Source organism: Calypte anna, chromosome 13, assembly GCF_003957555.1.
Source record: "Calypte anna isolate BGI_N300 chromosome 13, bCalAnn1_v1.p, whole genome shotgun sequence".
NCBI lineage: Eukaryota > Metazoa > Chordata > Aves > Apodiformes > Trochilidae > Calypte > Calypte anna.
In genome coordinates, this window is record NC_044259.1 from 9,814,176 (window position 1) to 9,833,221 (window position 19,046).

At 39.0% G+C, this 19,046-nt stretch overlaps 1 protein-coding gene and 1 long non-coding RNA gene across 5 annotated transcripts; one reads left to right on the forward strand and one right to left on the reverse strand.

Moving 5' to 3' along the window:
- Positions 1-762: 762 nt before the first annotated feature.
- Positions 763-13,093, reverse strand: UBLCP1 (ubiquitin like domain containing CTD phosphatase 1). Of its 3 annotated transcripts, XM_030459158.1 has the most exons (12): positions 12,983-13,093; positions 10,907-10,963; positions 10,221-10,414; positions 9,745-9,836; positions 9,231-9,316; positions 9,024-9,139; positions 7,847-7,945; positions 6,786-6,823; positions 4,528-4,626; positions 3,982-4,098; positions 2,652-2,779; positions 763-1,783 (listed from the first exon to the last, which is right to left on the reverse strand). In XM_030459158.1, the coding sequence occupies exons 3-12, from the start codon at positions 10,372-10,374 to the stop codon at positions 1,756-1,758; spliced, it is 957 nt and encodes a 318-aa protein (XP_030315018.1). In that variant the 5' UTR covers positions 10,375-10,414; positions 10,907-10,963; positions 12,983-13,093; the 3' UTR covers positions 763-1,755. The 3 variants fall into 3 exon arrangements, with proteins under 3 accessions (XP_030315018.1, XP_030315017.1, XP_030315019.1); XM_030459157.1 differs by lacking the exon at positions 10,907-10,963; XM_030459159.1 differs by lacking the exon at positions 10,907-10,963 and having other exon boundaries at positions 12,915-13,093.
- A 14-nt stretch (positions 13,094-13,107) lies between these two features.
- Positions 13,108-18,686, forward strand: LOC115599062. 2 transcript variants are annotated; one of them, XR_003988119.1, is made up of 4 exons: positions 13,108-13,210; positions 15,026-15,139; positions 16,220-16,358; positions 17,711-18,686. It is a non-coding gene; the product is annotated as an uncharacterized LOC115599062 (long non-coding RNA). The 2 variants fall into 2 exon arrangements; XR_003988120.1 differs by lacking the exon at positions 13,108-13,210 and adding an exon at positions 13,232-14,225.
- The last annotated feature ends 360 nt before the right edge of the window (positions 18,687-19,046 follow it).

Sequence of the window (19,046 nt, forward strand, 5' to 3'; positions counted from 1 at the left end):
TCCTTATATAAAGCAAAACAAAGGAGGATAGCTTTTTCACTTCTGTTTATATGCCAACTTTGAGCAAAAATATATGGGCATATGTTTAAGTATATTCCCTTTGTTCTGTTTTCTCTGCCTTGATAGCATAACACTTCATAGATGATTCAAGTGCAATGCCTTTAGCTCTTTCAATTCCTTAAATTGAAATGTTTTCTAGCTTGCATATACCAATCCTATATTCCAATATTTATGTTAATGCAGCCTTTCTAGGTAAAGGTTCTAACCTCAGGGACTCTATCTGCACTGTATGTACATGAACAGTCAGACTTCTTGTTCAGAAATCAGCTCTAGGAGACAAAATTTCAGAAACTCCACACTTACCAAACCCAAAGATTTTTATGCACCAAGTTGATGGATTATTTGTTTAAAACACAGCTTGGGTTGCACTAAACCACAAAGAGCAGTAAATAAGAAACTGTGTATTTTCTGACAGGTCACTGAGCTGGAACCTAACACGCCCACAGTAACAGCTCATTTGTGTCTGCTGTTCTGACACTTGCTGTCAAGGTTCCTTTCCTGGGCAGTGAGGTGCTCTTCTCTTCACCTTCACTGCCCTAATCTGTGGCAGCACATACCAGTGTCTTACTTAACTACTGATGAAAACTTGGTGCCTGTGGAATCCAAACAAAGACCTCAAAAAAAAAACCAACCCCCAAATTAAGATAATCAATGGCTTCTCTATTATGCAAACTATCTGTGTAAGACAGCACAGGACACAACTTAAGAAAAAGGTATTTATTATTTACACAACTGCTATAGTTCCTTAAGAACAATATATACCATTTTTATTTGAAAGGGTCAGTCTTCTTTCAAATACATGAACTGCATAATGCACAAGTGTTGGTAATGCCAAACAGCAGTCACATCACACTTCTATAGTGCAGGCATAAGCAGCGCAAGTAAATGATATTTTAAGAACAGTATGGCTGAATATTGTATTTAAACACAGTGTTTGCACTTTGACAAGATTTAGCTAGAAGAGAACAAGGGTTTTGTTCATGCTTTGTTAGGAATGGGACTTTCCTATTGAGGTTTAAACCCTTTATCTGACATATGAGAATTTTTCAGGCAGACTGCTTTTCACTTGCCAAGAGTGGGTTTCTCTCTCTCAAACTTCAGTCTTTTGCTTTTTAGTAAACACTGCTTTATAGTACAAGTTCACACACTGCAGTGACTTGGTCACAGAGGTGGTGCTTTCCCATCTTACTATCTTGCACAGAGAAATACTGACATACTAATACATACCAAACTTAGACAACTTGTAATTTATAGACTTAAATACTGGAATGAGCAAGGGAGATGGAGACTGTTTCTAAAGATGGAGGGAAAAGAGGGCTTATACAATTCATACATTGCCAGGGCTGGTTTCTTACTTGACTTTTTTGGTCTAAATAATTTTTTTTGCTAGTTTCAGAATGGTTTTGGTCTCTAATGGTTATGGTTGCACTTCAACAAGGAGAGGAAAGTATTTTAAGTAGTAACACCAGAACTGAATGCAAGAAAAATTAACTGACTTCGTTCACCCACTTTGAGCTTATTGCTGTGATCTTTTAAAAAAAACCCACAACCAACCAACTGGAAGACCAAGTATAGCAGTCATTCTGGCATTGGATCCAGTGTCCAGCACTATTATACTCTAGCACAAAAGCAAGGAAAAGTCCAATGATCTTAATTATGTTCCCTTCAATTCGGCACCACACAAGTTTATTATTGTTATTGTCCCTGCTTCTTTGAAAGATACCTGAAAGAAACAAAAGTAGTTTTTCACAAAGTAAGAGGTAGGCAAAGATATATTTAGTAACTTTTATAAACTCAAAGTATGAATGTGCATTCTTAGTGGCAATCCCCCTACTGGTAACCAAAAATGAGAAATGTGATTAATACTACTTCTGATTTTATTTGATCCCAACATTCAGTTCCATGATAGGTTATTTTACAGTAGTTCAAAATCATGTTTTTAGTTAGATTATTAGGTTTTTTAAAACAAAATGGAGGAAGGAAATGGAAACATGTTTTATTCCAAGAGGCTGAAAATTACATTCATGGGAAAAATAGTTATTATTCCTCTTAAGATAAAAAGGTCCATTAGATATGGCACTCCTTCAAATGAATTGAAACTTAAAATGAACAAACAGTGTAACCTGAAAAGAACAGCCCTCCTCTATCTGCTTTAAAGAATTTGAGTTACTCTAAACTGCTTGTAATCTGATCTCATAATTCTCTTACCACTACAGCTGGAGCAATCTGGCTATCTGAACGAACAGCATAACTTTGCAGGGGTGGAATGAGTCAGATATACAGGGACCAGGATCTTTCAAAATTCTTTTTCCTTTAGGAAGCACAACTGCCTCAGTAAAAACAATTGGTTATCCTGAATATTGGAGAAGTGTGAAAATAAGGGTCCATTCTTACAAAGCCTTATAATTTTGGGGAAGCCACCCAAACACCTTATTAATGCCTTATTAAAGTTCTACTCAAATTAAAGGACTTTCATAACTGTAAGTGATGTCAAAGTTCATCAGCTCTGTTGTTTCTGGTTTGTACAGGCAACTTCAAAACACAGTGGGGTCAGGGACAGTAGGAAGAAATATATTTTACTTTGTTCTTACCTTTCCCAATGTTTGTGATTCAGCTCCAAAAAGTCATCTAGTTTTGCTATTTCTTTGAGGTACTGGGTGAGCTTTAGAAGCTCCTTGTCTTTATCCCGGTTTAAATGTGCTTTCATAAAAGGCCTTATCTATGCAAAACAAAAAAATTAATTTTTTATAACAATTTGCTCAAAGTAAGAACAATGCTTCCAATTCTGTATCGTTTACCACCTACTTAAAATATTTTCAGTACTACACCAAGTTGTAACTCCTCTTACATAGGAGGAAGAAAAGCCTTTTATAGTAGTGGCCACATCCAATTGTGTTTATTAATACAAACTGGACTGGAGTGGTTTTGTCTTGCACATCTTCAAGCCTTCCCTGGCCAGTCAGACAGAATGATAAAGTAATGTGCAGTGGACTGCCACATTTTCTAATATTATTTCATGGATATTTCTGCAGAAAACATGAGGTCTTTTCAGCTCTGCTTTATGAATTGTGTGGCATCAGCAGAATGAGATGCATTTTTTATTACTTAAAAAAGCTTTTGACTACAAACACAGCTTCTGTCAAAAGAGATGTCAGAAATAAAACTTATCTGACAACTGCTTTAAGCTTGGAATACATTATACCTCTGGCTTGTTTTAGAGATTGTGTTCTTATTTGCAGCTGTTAACAACATTTTGACAAACATGTTTCAAATCTGAGCTAGAGGAAGCTCTCTGGATATCTCATGACAAGATTGTTGCTATTCCTGACTCTCCTAAAACTGAATAGCTCCAATTAACTATCTTGTGGAATCTCATCAATTGCCATCATTTTCACATCATGGATATTTTCAAAGAAACTTCAGCTTGGTTTTCTGTATTTCAGCACTAATAATGGAGCACAAATTGGTTGACAGTTTTATAAAATGAAATATAATTTGCTGTTCTGGAGTCAAAATGGCTCAAGGTATTAATTATTTCCCAGAATAGAATGCTATTAGATTGGCATTCTACTATGAAGTACATCCACTTGTTATGTGATTTATTCTCTGAATAAAACCACTTGAAACTGAACATGAAAAATTTCAATGGTGCCTGTCAACAATACCTAACATGATTATGGCTTGCAGGTACAATTTAAGCAGAAATTGTAATTTCCTTGATTATGATTATTCACATAATGACACAAACCTTATTTAATACTGTTATTACAGGAAATAGTAGCCCAGACAAATGGAAGTCTAAACAAAATGTGCATCTTGGCTAGTTAATAATAGCCTTTCTCTATGATACAGCAAAGTAATACGAGAAGTACTACTCATAGTATAAGAAAATAGTAAAAAGAAAATGGTAGTTGAAAGTACCTTGAGTCCATTTTGTGGATTCATTAGGAAGTTTCGACCAATATCATCAAACATAATAGTATTTTTTTTGCTGTAATATTCTGAAAATTTTCCCCAGATAACACCAAGAGGCTTCACCTACAAAAATAACACGCAGTGCCTGAGATAAATGAAATCACATGCAGGAGATGAAAATACCAGACTGCAGGAACTTGAGTACAAACTTGTAGCCTTTTGCTGAAAAATTAGCAGGTAGTTGGGCTTTAATAAGGGAAGAGATGTGAAATAGTATAGTGTACTAAATACTGCACACATTGAAGAACACCTTTCTGTTGGTACTACGTATCTTGCCACTATTTGATTTGAAAGCACAGTCATCTAAATATACTACTCAAAATAAAATGTTAATAGAGAATTTCAGTAACAAAAAATAACCTATGCTTCTAAGATTCTTGCAGTTTTTCTGCATGAAAACTCTGGCACAACTTTATTATTGAATATTTCAAAGGGGTATGGTCACATGTCAGTTGGATGTAGAAAAAGATTAGGAAAAACCCAAGTACTTACATCTATTAGTCCTCTTCTAGGAGTGTGCACTGTTATCATGGCAGCACTGTCCAACATGAAAGTTATCTTGTAGTTTGCATTGGTACTCACTCCAAGCTCCTGTGTTACAAAGATTTACTCTTGAAGCTTCTAATTATGACAGTTTTACTACTGTACAACTGGCACCAGAATTATAATGCATTGTTTGTACGAGGGTGAGCTGCTGAGAATTACCAGAGACACACTAAAAATAGATACTTGGAGGCTTTTAAATGTCTTTATCCAATGAGAATCATAAAAGTACACCATTCTACCAAGAGAAAAAAAGCTGACAGAAATGCATGTTTTCATTTTTTACTATTAGAAACTTATAATCTGATGTTAGCATAAAATCAAAGTCACACTGCAGAAAAAGCAAAATACAAACTACTCCTGCTCTTACCTTCAAGCATAATCTTTCACAAGCTCTACATGCCTCAACCTTACACAGTATATATAGCAAGGATAGCTACTGCATACTCTGTGCTGTTTGCTCCATCTTAATGAGTTGCAACAAACCACAGTCCAGCCAAAGATTAAAAACTTAGTAAAAGTTCATTGTTACCCTTTCCTCATACACATGTCCAGTCTAAGTAGGCAGTCAGAAATTTGTCAGTTTGCACTGTGAGTATCTGATAACTCCTGAAATTGAGACTCTAAGCAAAATTTATCCTTTTACATATATATAAAAAAATTATTAGATAGGCCAGAATAATTTCAATTTCAAATCCTTCACAAAGCTGAAAAATAATGGTAAAATCTGCTGACATGTTATAACATAAACACTGCTGACTTAATTTCTGGTGCATGAACAGTGGTAATGTGCAACAGGACACAACTAGGAGAAAATATTGCAGCTGCTCTCTTGCAGATATCCAGGCACTTAAATGATTTCTTTTACATGAAGTGAATTTTATAAATGAGAAGCCCTACTTAGTTGTGTGAATGTCCTGTTACAATGAAAAAAATAGCTATTCTACATAGGCTGAAATCCAGGAAAAATAGATGGTAAATTAGAGGTTAAACAAACTTATCTGGTGCTTCCTTTTTGATGCTTTTCCTGCTTTGTAGTTTAGAACAAAAATTTTAATGCTAGGTATTGCTTGTTGCCTGACAAAAAAATGAAACTTTCTGAGGTAAGCAGCAGTTTAAGTAGAGAACAGCAATCAGCATCTAGTGGTAGGGATCTCAATTGAGCAAGATCTTGGAGTAGGCATAGAAAGCTTGTGACTCAGTAACATATGAAAGGAAAGGCAGACTAGAAATGTAGAAAGGTGACCACTGAATGGGAAACAGCCCAGTTTTGTACTGTGGTTTTCCATAAACAGAGATGTAACACTTCCCACAAGAAGTGCAATGTTTACACAACACTGATTTTACTTGCATTGGCTCTGCTTCATGGTCCTGATTAAAGGTTCTCATGACTGAAAACATGCTGAGGCAATTTTGTTTGTTTAGAAAAGCTGTAGCAACTTTTGCAAAAACTGCAGTAATTCGTTATTTTGAGGAAGCCAACACTAAAACATGCTTTGCTCTGTTGAAATCTGAAGTAATGGTTAGTTGGAAGGGAGAGTGGAGATACAAAAGCTTGAATTTAAAAAATGTTTCTCTGAAATGGAAAAAGGTTTTGATTTATAAGCATAAAAACCCCAACACATCAACCAAACATACAGCAATTCTTAGTAAACTCATTAGCTTTACAGTTAAGCCTGCCTGTGCTGGAGAGCTGCCTGATTTAGGTACGGAAGAAACTAGGATTGAAAGAAGAGTGCTTATGGATGTTTAATAGGGCAGAGGAAGTAACAGAGCCACACAGCTGCAAGAGGTTCAAGATAAATATTTGAAAGAGCTTCCTCTTGATAACATAGTTCAGTATACCACATCTGTCTGTTCCTTTTAAGAAAATATTACACCTAAAGACCAGAAGTCTATAATTAGAGGTAAGATGAAAGCAACTGTGAAGGCTGCGTGACTGATCTAAGTTTCATCAGTTACTGACTTGTCTTTAGTTCTGCTAAATTTAGCACCTACTGCTGATAAGTTTGTGTGGACTTCTAAAATTAGATCTAGTCTAGTTTGTGACAAATATGATTTAAAGTGACTATGAAGATTTAAAAACTTGGGTTTTGATTCATATAACCCTTCCTAGTTGCTAGCCTGCTCTACAATGCTGAGCATGAGTCCAACTGTACAAACAGCCAGCCAGACTAGAAACAGATCACATTTCCAGAATAACTTACTTTCATTTTAGCTTCAATCCACTTCATATTAGTAGCAGCTGAAACAGAAGTGAGAAAAGAGAACACTTTATCAAAATAAGCCACTGACAGACAAACCCTCCCCCTGAAAAAAAAAAACCCAAACAAATAAACAAAACAAACAAAAAACCACAAGCTAAGAAACTGTTCACTTAACATATCTACTTTTTATACAAAATTTAATGTCAGGAAGTTCTATCCTTGTTACAGATTTTATGGTTCACTGCCTTTAAGACAGTCTTCCTTTATGGAAGTTTATTTTTATTTGGAGAAGGTTACATTTCAAAATAACAATTAGATGAAGTACTGAACACTTTTAAACCATCTTCTAGATCAGCTGTTACTGAACTACAGCCTGCAGGGACACAAGGGGTGGGCTCCACCTGATTGTCTTTATTGCCTGTTCAGCATTTTTCTTCTGAAAGCAATGACAAGAATACATAAGATCTGGAAAGAACAAAGTGTCAACATTGGCTACTGATAAGAATATGTGGAAACATTGTTCCAGACAATGAAAACTAAATTTTCTAATGCAATTTCAATATGGTTTAAACTCTACATGTGCTTAAGTCTGTTCTCCAGATGTTGGACAGGAAGTGAAACAGCTGCAAAGGCAAAAGATCAACCACGCCTGTAGGCAGGAGAGCTTAGTTAATTTAGCAGTTCACTACTTATTGTCTGCATTATTTGCAAAGATATTGCTATAAGGCAGTGTCTGAATGCTGATTATACAATTCTGTCACATTAAGCACTTGTTGGTTTATACAAAGTAACACCTTAAAACTATAGTAAGCTTTATACTGTGATTATATCCATCCACGTGAACAACATGTGGGCTTTTTTCATATATGAATTACTATTTTTCTAAAACAGCTCTAATAGCTGTGTGAACATTCCTACTGAAGGTATTACAGCTCAGCATTGATATACTGGTTGAGATGCTGTAATTCATACTAAAAAGTGATACAAAAACCTCCCACCTAGAATCTCTGCTCTGAATGACAATTTACAATAAAGTTGTAGGTACTGAACATAAAACTTACACCAAATTACAATATCATAATCCTCATATGCAGAAGTCAGGAATTCATGAAGGTATGGTCTCATTAGTTCTACTCCAGTTTCAGCACATGACCTGTGGTCTAAAAAGAATATGAGATAAGCAATTAATTATTAAAGCTTAAATTAAGTTATTAAAGTTCAGTCTGACTTTCCTATCAAGAGACCTGACGAGATTGATGAGGGAAGCACTGGGGCACTTAAAAATCTTGAATGAATTCACAGAAAATGACCATTTCCATTTTAAAGGTGGAGACAGGAAGCAGAGTAAATACTTATCTGTTTGTTGAGCCTTACAGATATTTGAGGTTTTAGCTAATAATTAAATAAGAGATCTATAGATCAGAATATCTTTATAGAGTCAGGCCAAACAGTTCATCTGTGTACATTGGCAAATTTGTAACAACCCAGGTATGAAATAGATTCCTGCATAGTCCAGTTAATTTTGTGAACCTATATTAAGCTGATTTCAGACATACAAATGTTGCCTGTTAGAATTAAAAGCCTGCTGTCAAATTCTGCTAGAAGAAGATCTTTAAAATTTTTATATTCAGGAATAGGTTGAATTTTTATTTTGAATTGTAAAAATATATCAAAAAGGGAAAAAGCTAGGAAAAGGAATAGAGCAAGCTATTATTTAGTGCTTATCATCAAACTGCCATGATGCACCTACACTGCAGAAAATTAAGTAAAAAGGAAAATTCTGGCTTCCAAAAAAACCCAGTCTGACATAATTTTCTAGCAAAATGTGATTTTGTTCATGTTCAGCAGTAATCTGGAAATAAGATTTGAAACTATTCTCACATGACCCCCCAAAGTAGAGGGTCAAGATCAAGATTGTAAAATTACAGTATTTTACCCTGTTACTGCTATTTCCAAGATACAAGTTGGTCAAAAGAAAAAGATTACTTGGACAAAACACTAAGTTGATACTTCTTAATGTATTTTTGCAGAAAGTAAGTAGTTGCTGCACTAAAGTCAACAATAGGCAACACTTAGAGAGCCTGGTGGTTTCTGAGGTATGAGAGAGCTCACAATATCAAAATGCAGAAGTTCTATAGTATAACACACGCCAAAGTTACTGAGATTTGTAAAGCAAACATACAGCAATGTGAACTGGCAAAGAAACTGACAAGAAACAAAAGTTTGATAAAATCTCACCAAATAGTGTATAATCAACATCTAGCACCAGCAGCTTTTTTCCTTCTCTGGGAGGATTCAGAATTTCCACTTTGTATTCTTTAACTCTGCGGGAAATTTTTAGTAGATTTTCTTCCCTAATATAAGAGTGCAAAAAGTTACAGTTAATTAAAATGCATACTGTACATTCTGTAACAGGATTGTTTTTCAATAGCTAAAACTCCCAACCTGTTTTCTACTTCCACAACTTCCTCTTCAATATCAAAGTCATTGACAACATCATCATTATCAGGAGGTGGCCCAAGGACATCTTCCTAGAGGAATAAAAATAAAGGATAACCAGGATTACTGAAGGCAAATAACAATAGATTTCAAGCTTCTGTTCCTGCATATTACTGGAAAAAAAGGAAACTGACCAAAATTATTTCAACTTACTAGTGGAAAGAATTACTAAAATATACTGGTGATTGTTCAGATTTAAAAAGTAAGGGAAAATCATAATAGCTTTTAACTTTAAAGTCCATAACAATACAAGAGTTTAAAAAATACACAGATATCAGGGTGCTGGCCAAGAAATTTACTTTACATAGAAAAATAGACACCCACAGAAATCTACTTAACTACTGGTTTTCAAGTTAGCAGTGGAATATGCAAAATTAAAGATTATAACGAGGTGACATTTATATAAGCATATATATAAGCATTTTTCCTGTTTAAGTTAATAAGCAAGTGAAATATTTACCAAACTCTCCTCACGAGTACCCATCATCATAATTTTAGTATTTGGTTTCAACTTGAGAGCTCCAAGCTTGACATCATCATCAGCAGGTTTGCCTATAATGTGAGCAGATTTTTAATTTTTTTAACTGGGGTTGAGAGATTTCAGGAAACTGTCACTCCTTTTCACAGTTAATTCAAGTAAGCTACACATCAAACATCAGAATACCCCAAGCTGCATTATCATCCTCCTCCATGTAGATAAATGGATTGTCTGGTTTTTAACATGCATTTGCCATACTTCCATGTCAGTCATTTCAAAACAGTTAGGCAGGGATATAAATAACAATCAGTATCCATTGATGTATAAAATTCTTCTGTTCAATTCAAAAGCTAGATCTGGGAGGTAAATGCCCTGTAGTGTACACAGCCTGGCTGGGTTTGGAGGATATTTATCCATAAACTAAGACACATCCACAACAAATAAATATGAATAATTACCCTTCATTTTAAGTCCAAGTAGCTTTTGACGCTCTGGTAACACTCCAGTGAGGCCTTTAAGAGACTGCTTCAGGTCCAGCACTGTGTCTTCTTCTGATAGTGAGGTTATTGTGTATTCCTGGCCACCCCATTTTATTATGAGAGAGAGAGACATCCTTGAAGCATATGTTCAGTATTATTTTCTGAAAACTTTGCTGCAGGAAGAAAACACAATGACCATGTCAAGAAGAAACAATTACAAAGCCAAATACAGTCGGGCTAAAGTATTTTTTATTTTGTTGTACATCAAAGTGCTTTTAGTTTTTCAAGGGCAGATTACAAGCATGTTGATAAAATGTTGAAACTAAGGGAGAAGGAACCACACTAAATCTGGTGCTCTGAGCTCCACTTCAGTTTATGTAATGTCACATTCACTGTTTGCTCCAGCAGATTCTCATTTGCTGTGTGTTCTGTGCAGGTACAGCCTGTTCACTGAACAACCAGCACCCAAGCAGAGCACTGCAGTATCATAAAAGTCATTTCACAGCTCAGAATTGTCCTCTGCAGTATTTACACAACTGAACCAGCCAACAAAGAGCAAATACGAAATATCTAAAATATAGAAACCATGAAAATGCTCCTGAACCCAACAGTTCATTTTTAGGATTTAATTTCTCTAATCACTTTCACTAAGAACTGTGCAATACCTGCAGTAACACACACCCCAGGTCACGTCTCACTGTAGCAATAGCAGAGTAGGAGTCCTAAAACAAAGCCAAAATACACACCTACACAATGCAGTTACACTGCAAGAACTGCACTTTCATTGCAGTGCTGGGAAAACAACCATAATTATACCATCTTTAATTTATGCAGCATCATTTATACCAATTGTATTTAACAGTTTAGTCCTATATTATACACAGCAGAAGAACAAGATTTTTAGCTTCATGGGAAAGATGAAGAATTTTTTTTTTTCTGTTAAAGCTAAAAAATGGAGAATCAAGAAGATAGCAAAGTATGAAAAAGCTCTTATAGGCTGCCAGGAGATGCAGAGAAGGCCTCTGCACCAATGGTGAGATTGTCCTTGAGGGACTGATACTCAAACAGAAGAGAGAGCTGATCTGTGAGAAAAATGAGGTTATCCACCTTCATGAAATGCATTACACCAAAAAATATACATCTTGCAATTCTGAAAAATCTCAGAATCCAAAGATCTGATTCTGTTCCTCTCTAGCATCATTCTCCCAGAGGCTACCTATTCTCAGACAATATATTTATACAACATAGCTTATGAGGAAAGAACAAGTTATTACTCAGGCATACCCACAAAGCTCAGACCAGATGAGAAACAGAGAGCTAAATACAACCTGTGGGGTGAGGATATTACAAGACACAGCCTCACGCTATTCCCTCTGGGAGCCCTGGAAACATTGAAGAACATACCTGGTATCACAGAAATTTTTTTTTTTCAAATATCCCCAAATCAAAAAGGGACCTGGTAGTACCCTGTGAGAAATACTCATGAAAAAGGAGTCTTAGAAGCCCCAGGTAATTTAAGGCTGCATAGCAATGTTAATACATATGGTTATTATCATAAATTATCCCTGTCCATAATCCTTAGACTCAGTTTATAGAAAAAAAGAGTTCATTGTCTGTTTATTTACCTGTACTATGCAGCTCAAATAATTCTGCAAGAAAATACACAGGGCAAGAACTGTAAAACTTCTCAAGTCTCTGCCTGGTGCTAAATGGAAAAGATCAAAAGTTGATCCAAAGTTGAGTGCTTGACTGTCTGTCCTGTCTGAATTACAGTCCTGCCAACACGAGTGTGATCAGAGAGCCCAGGCAGAAATCAGACACCTCTGTTCAATGCCAAAACACCGACGGGACTGAGTGTGGACACCAGAATCAGTGATTACAGGCAAATTAATTAGGAGCAGAGAAAGTCAGAGGGATTTTCAAAGTTGTGTCCCATCAGGGCTGGACACCAGGAGAAACTGAAGCTTGCTGACATTAAGCCTGACTTGGTTAATTACATTTTCTGCACGTTTACAAGCCCGTTGGATTACCAAGAGCCTATGGATTGGAAAGTCAGTGGGACAGAGAAAGTGTTAAAGTTGCTTCGTTGTAATGGAATTGTTGCATTTCACCCCTTTTCTGGGTCGATTTTGGAAGAGAGACGCCCACACCGCTCAGTCTCACTCAGCAATGTAAAGAAATCCCCAAACACAGATCGTGCGAGGCTGTGCAGGCGGCACCGCAACACTTTCTGCTCCACGGCAACAGGTGGAGGAACGCGGCTCCGATCAGAATCTGCTCCGTGTCAGCCACCACCGCAAGCACCGCTCCGTTCAGCGGCGGCAGAAACCCAGCGCTCCGATCCCTCTCCCGCCGGGGCTGTCCCGGCAGCACCACGGGCCCAGCGGCGCCCGGGCACGGCGCCAGTTGGGCGTGGAGAGCCCAGACGCTGCTGCCGGGCCTGCCGAGCCGCGACCGCCCCGCAGCCGTTACGAGGACACCGACCCGCCGGAGATAAGCGCCCGCTCCCGCCCGCCCCGCGCCCCTTTCCTCGCCACGACCGCCCCTGCCCCACGCCCCGGCCAGCCAAAGCCCCGCTCCGCCGCACACGGACGGGCTCGGGCCCAGCACCCCCCCCCTCCCCTCAGGCTGCCCCGGCGACCGGGGGTATGGCGGCTCTTCCCCACAGCGCACCGGGTGACAGCTCCGCCGTCGATCTCCCCCCCTCGCCCGCCCCTCGTCAGCGCGATGCGGGCCCTCACCCTGGCAACGGAACCGGCGCCGTCCCGGGAATCCGCCGCACCGGAAGCGGAACTGGCGCCCAGCGGAAACAGGAGCGTGGGGAGGGGGGAGGCAGCGGGCGGCAGCCGCCCGGATGTCCGCGGGGTTCGGGTTCGGGGGTGGTTCCGTGGCGGGGCTGGCGGCTGCGGATGCGCTGCCGGATCTCCACCGAGCCCTGGTTCACTGCCTGGATTTGTCATCCTCGACAAGTGTCGGGCGGTGGGGTGCCTGCAGCGGGAGCCGGTGGGGCGGCGGGCCCGGTCACCGCTGAGCTGGCGGCGGGAGGGTGGTTGATGTGACCCCCCCTGTTCGTGTGCTGGCTCTGAGGCGGGGCAGAGGTTTCACCTTTAAGGAGAAGAACCTTGCCTGGCGTGCCTGTCCGAGGAGAGGTCCTCGGGGCTGCTCCCGTCAGGTTCACCCAGGAAATGGCCGGGTTTGTGTGGTAAAAGCCACGGCAGCCACGGAGCGAGGGTCCTGCTCGGGCCCCCTGCGCTCTCCTCACCGGCGGCTCTGGGGCTGAGCTGCGCTGGATCCCAGCAGAGCTGAGCGGGGTCCCAGGGAGGGACAGTGTGGGCAGTTTCCTTGGGCCATCAGTGTCTCGTTTTCGTTGTTAACCCAGAAAGTAGGTTGCTCAGTACTCAGGGATCCTGACTCAAAACGTCTGAGCTTCTAAACTGACTACAGGCATATTTCTGTGTTGAGTAAAGGGTCACATCTCAGCTGCTGCTGGGATTCTTGGGCTCCAGTTGCAGTGGTTTTGTGCACAGGCATGTAGAAAAAAAACAACAACGTATTTTGCACAAATAAGGCCTTTTGCACTCGGGTATTGTGCTTTGCAGAAGCGATTGAAAGGAAGACAAATGCTGCTCTGATGAAGTGTGGAGCCAAGTGGCGATGATACAGACTGCAGTGCCCCTTGGCATCAGTAGAGATCATGTTAAATTTGAGGGATGAAATTAAAGTTTCAGTTCTCTCTCATTCTGACTTGCTTTGTTGAGAAGTTAGATAATACTTTTTAGTTTGGTAATAAATAGGGAAGGCAACAAAGATGCAGAGGAAAGTAGCTATGTACCAAGTAGGAGCTTCCTCAGAAGGGCTGTTACAACTTTTAGGAGCCATTCCTAGTGTAAGGAAATTTCCCTGAAGAGGTGCAGTATAAACAAAACCTGCTTAGAACCCTGAGTTCTCCTGAGTGGATATGAATTTACTGTGTTTCCTCCCTGGGTATGTATTTTGGGTTCTGTGCTATATTCAGATGTTAGCATAAAAGTGCTTTGGTTTTCCAAAGTGTGGTACAAATGGAAGACTTCTGTAGTGATTGCATATCTTGAGTTCAGCTTCTGATTGCACCCAAATCCATGTAAAACCAGTATGTGTGTATCCCAGTCATTAAGGGTTTGCTTTTTCTTTCAATGACACGTAATTGTCCTCCCAACAGAGGCAGTACTTTACAGCAGAGCTGGAAAGCTTCCAAAGCTGCAACTTGCAATTAGTTAAGAGTCACACCCTGTCTAAAATCATGCACCCTCCAGGCCTGTTTAAAAATTCAGGCTGCAAAAATGATACATAGTGTGATTGCCTCTGTCCTGGTAAACTTTTTAATATATATTTTGTTGTTTTTTGATTGGCTACTGCAAAGCTCTCTTGAAGAGGAAGCAGTAGGACTTTGATTTTTTCTGTTTGAGGGGTACTATGAAAAAGTTTAAGTTCACATATGTAATTTTTGGTACAATACTGATGTATTCAGAACTATGACTAGGACATCCTTGTGTTAGGCACTGTTGAAATGCTCTGATCCTGACAACTTTCATGTGCCATGGATAAATTTAGCTGTGAAAATGCAGGGTGGTCCTCAATCCCAACATTAATAAGTGCTAAGCACTAAAGTCATTTGACTAAGACCATATAATTACAATTCAGAACCCAAATGGCATAATATTTTCTTTGTACTGGGTCTGTTCTGTGGTGGTACTCTATGGGTTTATGGTATAGAGCAGTGTATTTATCTGTGTTTACACTTGCAGAGCAAGGAGAAAGGAAAAACAGTGGTGAAGTGGAGAAGCTCATCTCTTAAATTGCTGTTCAACTTGCATGTCAGAGAGCAAAATTCCCACTAGCAACTCTGTAGGGAATACTAGGTAAGAATCATTTAAAAGTCACCACATAAAGCTCAGAACTCTGTAGAAAGCTCAAAAGGTTGCTTTGAGAATTTAGTGAAAGTTGAGATCAGATCTATTCATTACCTAAAGAGTTAGGAGAAAAAGGTGATGACACTGCAGGGCTGAGAGATGCTAAATGTTTGTTATTTAATGGTGAAGAGTCAGTGCAGATATTAATGTGATACAGACTATCAGTGTGCCAACATCCCAGATTTCAAGGGTCTGCAACCTTTTAAAATTGCTTTTTGGTTCATATTCATTTGAATTTGTGCCAGTCTCTCTACCCCACTTCTAAACTGAACCCACCTTAGAAAAAAATCTAGAGCAAAGTCCATATTTTTCCACCATCTATTTTATGCTTTTTGGCTTCCATTCTCAACTCCTTTTACTACTTCCTACAGTACTTTCTTATTTATTACTTTTTGCCAGTCCTTTTTTCTGTTCTATCATTTGCTTTAAGCAGGTGGTAAGAGTAATGATGTCAGAGAATGTGAAACTCCTTAAGTCTGTACCATCCAGTGGTTCCAGCCCAGTGTGGATGTATGCCCAAGCCTGCTGTGCTGTGCATGCATGACACTTCCATGCAACACCACAGACAGCACAGCTTACTGGATACTGCCAGCACCATGGCCTAGAAATGCATTTGAATGCAAGCTATGATTCTGAGTCACTCTGTGACTCTGGGCAAAACACTGAGAGCTGAATTTCCAGTGTTCACAGTCCTTTAGTAGCTGGCAGCTCAGCTGGAGACATGGAAAAGTCTCAAGTTTGAAATGAAAAGCATTACCTAATTGTCACTAATATATATCTCTGTCTATATATCTCTGTCTTGGCTTCCTTATCAGTAATGTGGAGGCTAGAATAATATTTATATAGTTTCCTTACAAGAGTTTTTTCAGGATTATCTAATTAATATTGGCATTGTGAGATACTATAAATACTAGAGGCTTGTACCAGCGTACCATATGATTCTCCACTTTCTGAATGTGACTGTTATTCTTCTGCAGCCATTCAGCCCAATTATTTTTATTTTATTTACTTCGAGTCTTTGTATTCTAGATTATGCCCCACTGGCAAGGGATCTCAGCAGAGAACTATGATGCTTTTGTTCACTGAACAGAACCTGATTCATCACTTTCCTTACATCACCACCCAGTTCTCTAGCTTCTCACCACAGATTGGTATGGCTTTCCTTTAGGTAAGTTGTAAATCACAGCAGCTGTTTGTTTGGAGTCAACCCTCTCCAGTGGTATAAAAGTGGTAAAAATACATGTAATCATACAAGACACGTAATTATCAGAGATAACGCAGAAGCAGTTTCCTGAAGAGTGTGAAAATAAATATGAAACTGAGAAACTGGAATTAGCTGAATTACTAGAAAGTGCTCTGAAAAGCTGTCAGAATAAGAGGAAAAATTAGAGTAAATCAGAAGCTAAGTGATGGAGAGAAATTTACAAAATAGGGTCACAGATAGGGAAATGCAGGGGAATTTCTGAGATTGGGTGTTTTTGTGAGAGTATGTAACAGAATGAGATGCACAGTGTTTGTTACTTTTGTGGGACCCAGTAATGAACCTAGTTCTTGCATGTGTGTGTGTTTCTGCAGGAATTAAAGTTTATTTGTTCCTTTGTTTAGTGAATGGGATGAAATTGCAAAAGGAGAACACAGGCTTTGGGGGCTGGCTGCCATCAGTGTGACAAGGCATACACAAGACACCAAATTAGGTTTCACACACAATATTAATTTTTGCATTGTTTAATATTTGTTTGAATTTATGCAATATAACCTACTTGTTGAGACATTCCTTTGCTTTTGCATATACATGTATATTTTTTTAAACAGTGGCTTGTAAAAAGCTTCAAATAAAACTGCCCGTGTCATTGTCCACCTTAGGCATGCAGTGTCAGCATATTTTGCTGCTCTTGGGAATTCTTACAAGGTATTTTTTTGTAAGCAATTTGGGGTGCTGGCATTTGTCCATCTGCATGGACAAACCAGGCTCTTACTTTATTTGAACTCTAAGAAGGTCTTTTAAAAATTTTAATGAGATGTCATCATAGTGGCCTCTTTTGGTCCTCAGTTGCTGACCACTGACAAGTTTGGAATCCAAACACTTCTGTTAATAATGAGAGATAAACAATCACTGAATTCAGAATTCTTAGCCACCCAGTGTCAAATGCACAAAAGGCTTTTAAAATTCCAGTGAAATGAAGCAGAAAGTTGAGGTGCTTTTAGAAAGAGATGCCTGACAAGACAGCAGTAATGCCACATGCCTGATCTGCCCATTAGAAAACCTGTGCTTTTGTGAAACAATGCATTTTCAGAATTAGATGCTGAGATGCTAGAATGAAATAGAGGGCGAGGTTCAGCTATTTTTATTTTCTTTCAAATGGAAGCAAGAACTTTGGTCATACGCTACAATACTTTCATGATATAATTGCTTCTAAAATAATAATAGATTTACACTTGAACTCCTATAAATAGCTATCATTGTCTAGAGTTGTGAATATATATTTGTCTCTCTTTACTGCTTGCTGTCTTTTTTCTCAGGAGCAACACTTCAGACAGGCAGTAAGGCTTACAGATCCTCCACCATCGCCCCTGGCCTCAGTCAGCATTGAAACAAGCCCACAGAGAACAGAACAGAAATGACTCATGATTTTTTTTACCCACGTACAGCAGTAGAAGAAAAGCAAGCACTGGAAATGAAGCTGAAATTCTTCTGCCTTATATGACAGCTGGTTCAGACTCCTTGTGATAAGAAATGGGGTACTGGCAAGCATTAGTGACGCAATAGTGAGTAGGTTGAGCCCAGTGGAACAATGGGGTGACTGGAGACTGGTGAAACCGTTGTTTTCCCATCCTCTCTGCAGGAGTCCAGGATTTGGAGCAGTGTGTTTACCCCAGATACAACAAATGAATGACTGCAAGCACTTGTCATGCAGGGACCGAAACGAACTGATTAGCAGAGAAACTCAGTGGATGAGAGAAGCCCTCCTGTGCACAAGGGTCTCTGTAAATTTTGTGAGCCTGATCAGAGCACAAACTGCTTGAGTAATAATCACAATGTCCTTCATTTGGCTGGACATGCAAATGTGTTCTTCCTAAAGAGGAAAAAGTGTTCATTGAGTTCAGGACTCCTTCATGCACTGATAGCTTTAAACTACAAGCTTTACAATTAAAATGGCTGTTACTGAACACAGACATGTTCAAACCACTGGTTTCTTCTGGTGTAATATTGAATATGTGCACAGATCCCCAGACTCTTTATTTTAATATATCGTCTTCATAGAGCTAAAGACATTGTGTTGAGGCTTCACACTGTTAACATCTATGTCTGTGAATGCTCCAGTTCTCATTAGAGATGGAAGGAAAAAAACCCCATTACTAAGCTGGCTAGCCCAGCCCTTGTGAACTACAGGATTTTCCAGTTCAGTGTATTCCCTCATTCTTCACTGCAACAAAGTTTTTTTTTTTCATGTGCCAAATTTGACGGCTTTGTATTTTTTCAAATAGTAAAAGGTAGAAACATTACTTCTCTTGGGTCATATTTTATTTTCATAGTGCTTATGAATGCTTGCTAGGGCCTGGCCTCACAGCCTTTACAGAATACGTAAATACTAGTGAGACTTCTTGAGAGTGCTGTGAGTGCATATGCAAAGCCTGAGCTCCTGCACAGGGTGCTGTGCTGTGAGAGGTGCCCCTAGCACGGGTCTCCAGGTGAAAACTGACTGCAGAAGAACAAATTTTGATATTTTTCTGATTGATCTCAAAACAAATGTGACTATTCTGCAGTACACCTCTGGGAAAAAGAGAGTCAACTGCAGTCTTTGGAATTAATAACAGCATTTTGCATTCCACGGGGCATGTGCAAAGTATTATTAAA

Bases quoted from the DNA above. Each gene is read 5' to 3' on its own strand.
- UBLCP1 (XM_030459157.1), bottom strand. From the start codon at position 10,374: ATGTCTCTCTCTCTCATAATAAAATGGGGTGGCCAGGAATACACAATA. The intron at 9,140-9,230 runs GTTGGGAGTTTT...CTCTTATATTAG, and splicing joins GTTGTGGAAGTAGAAAACAG to GGAAGAAAATCTACTAAAAA. The intron at 4,627-6,785 runs GTAAGTTATTCT...TTTGTAACACAG, and splicing joins GGATTGAAGCTAAAATGAAA to GAGCTTGGAGTGAGTACCAA.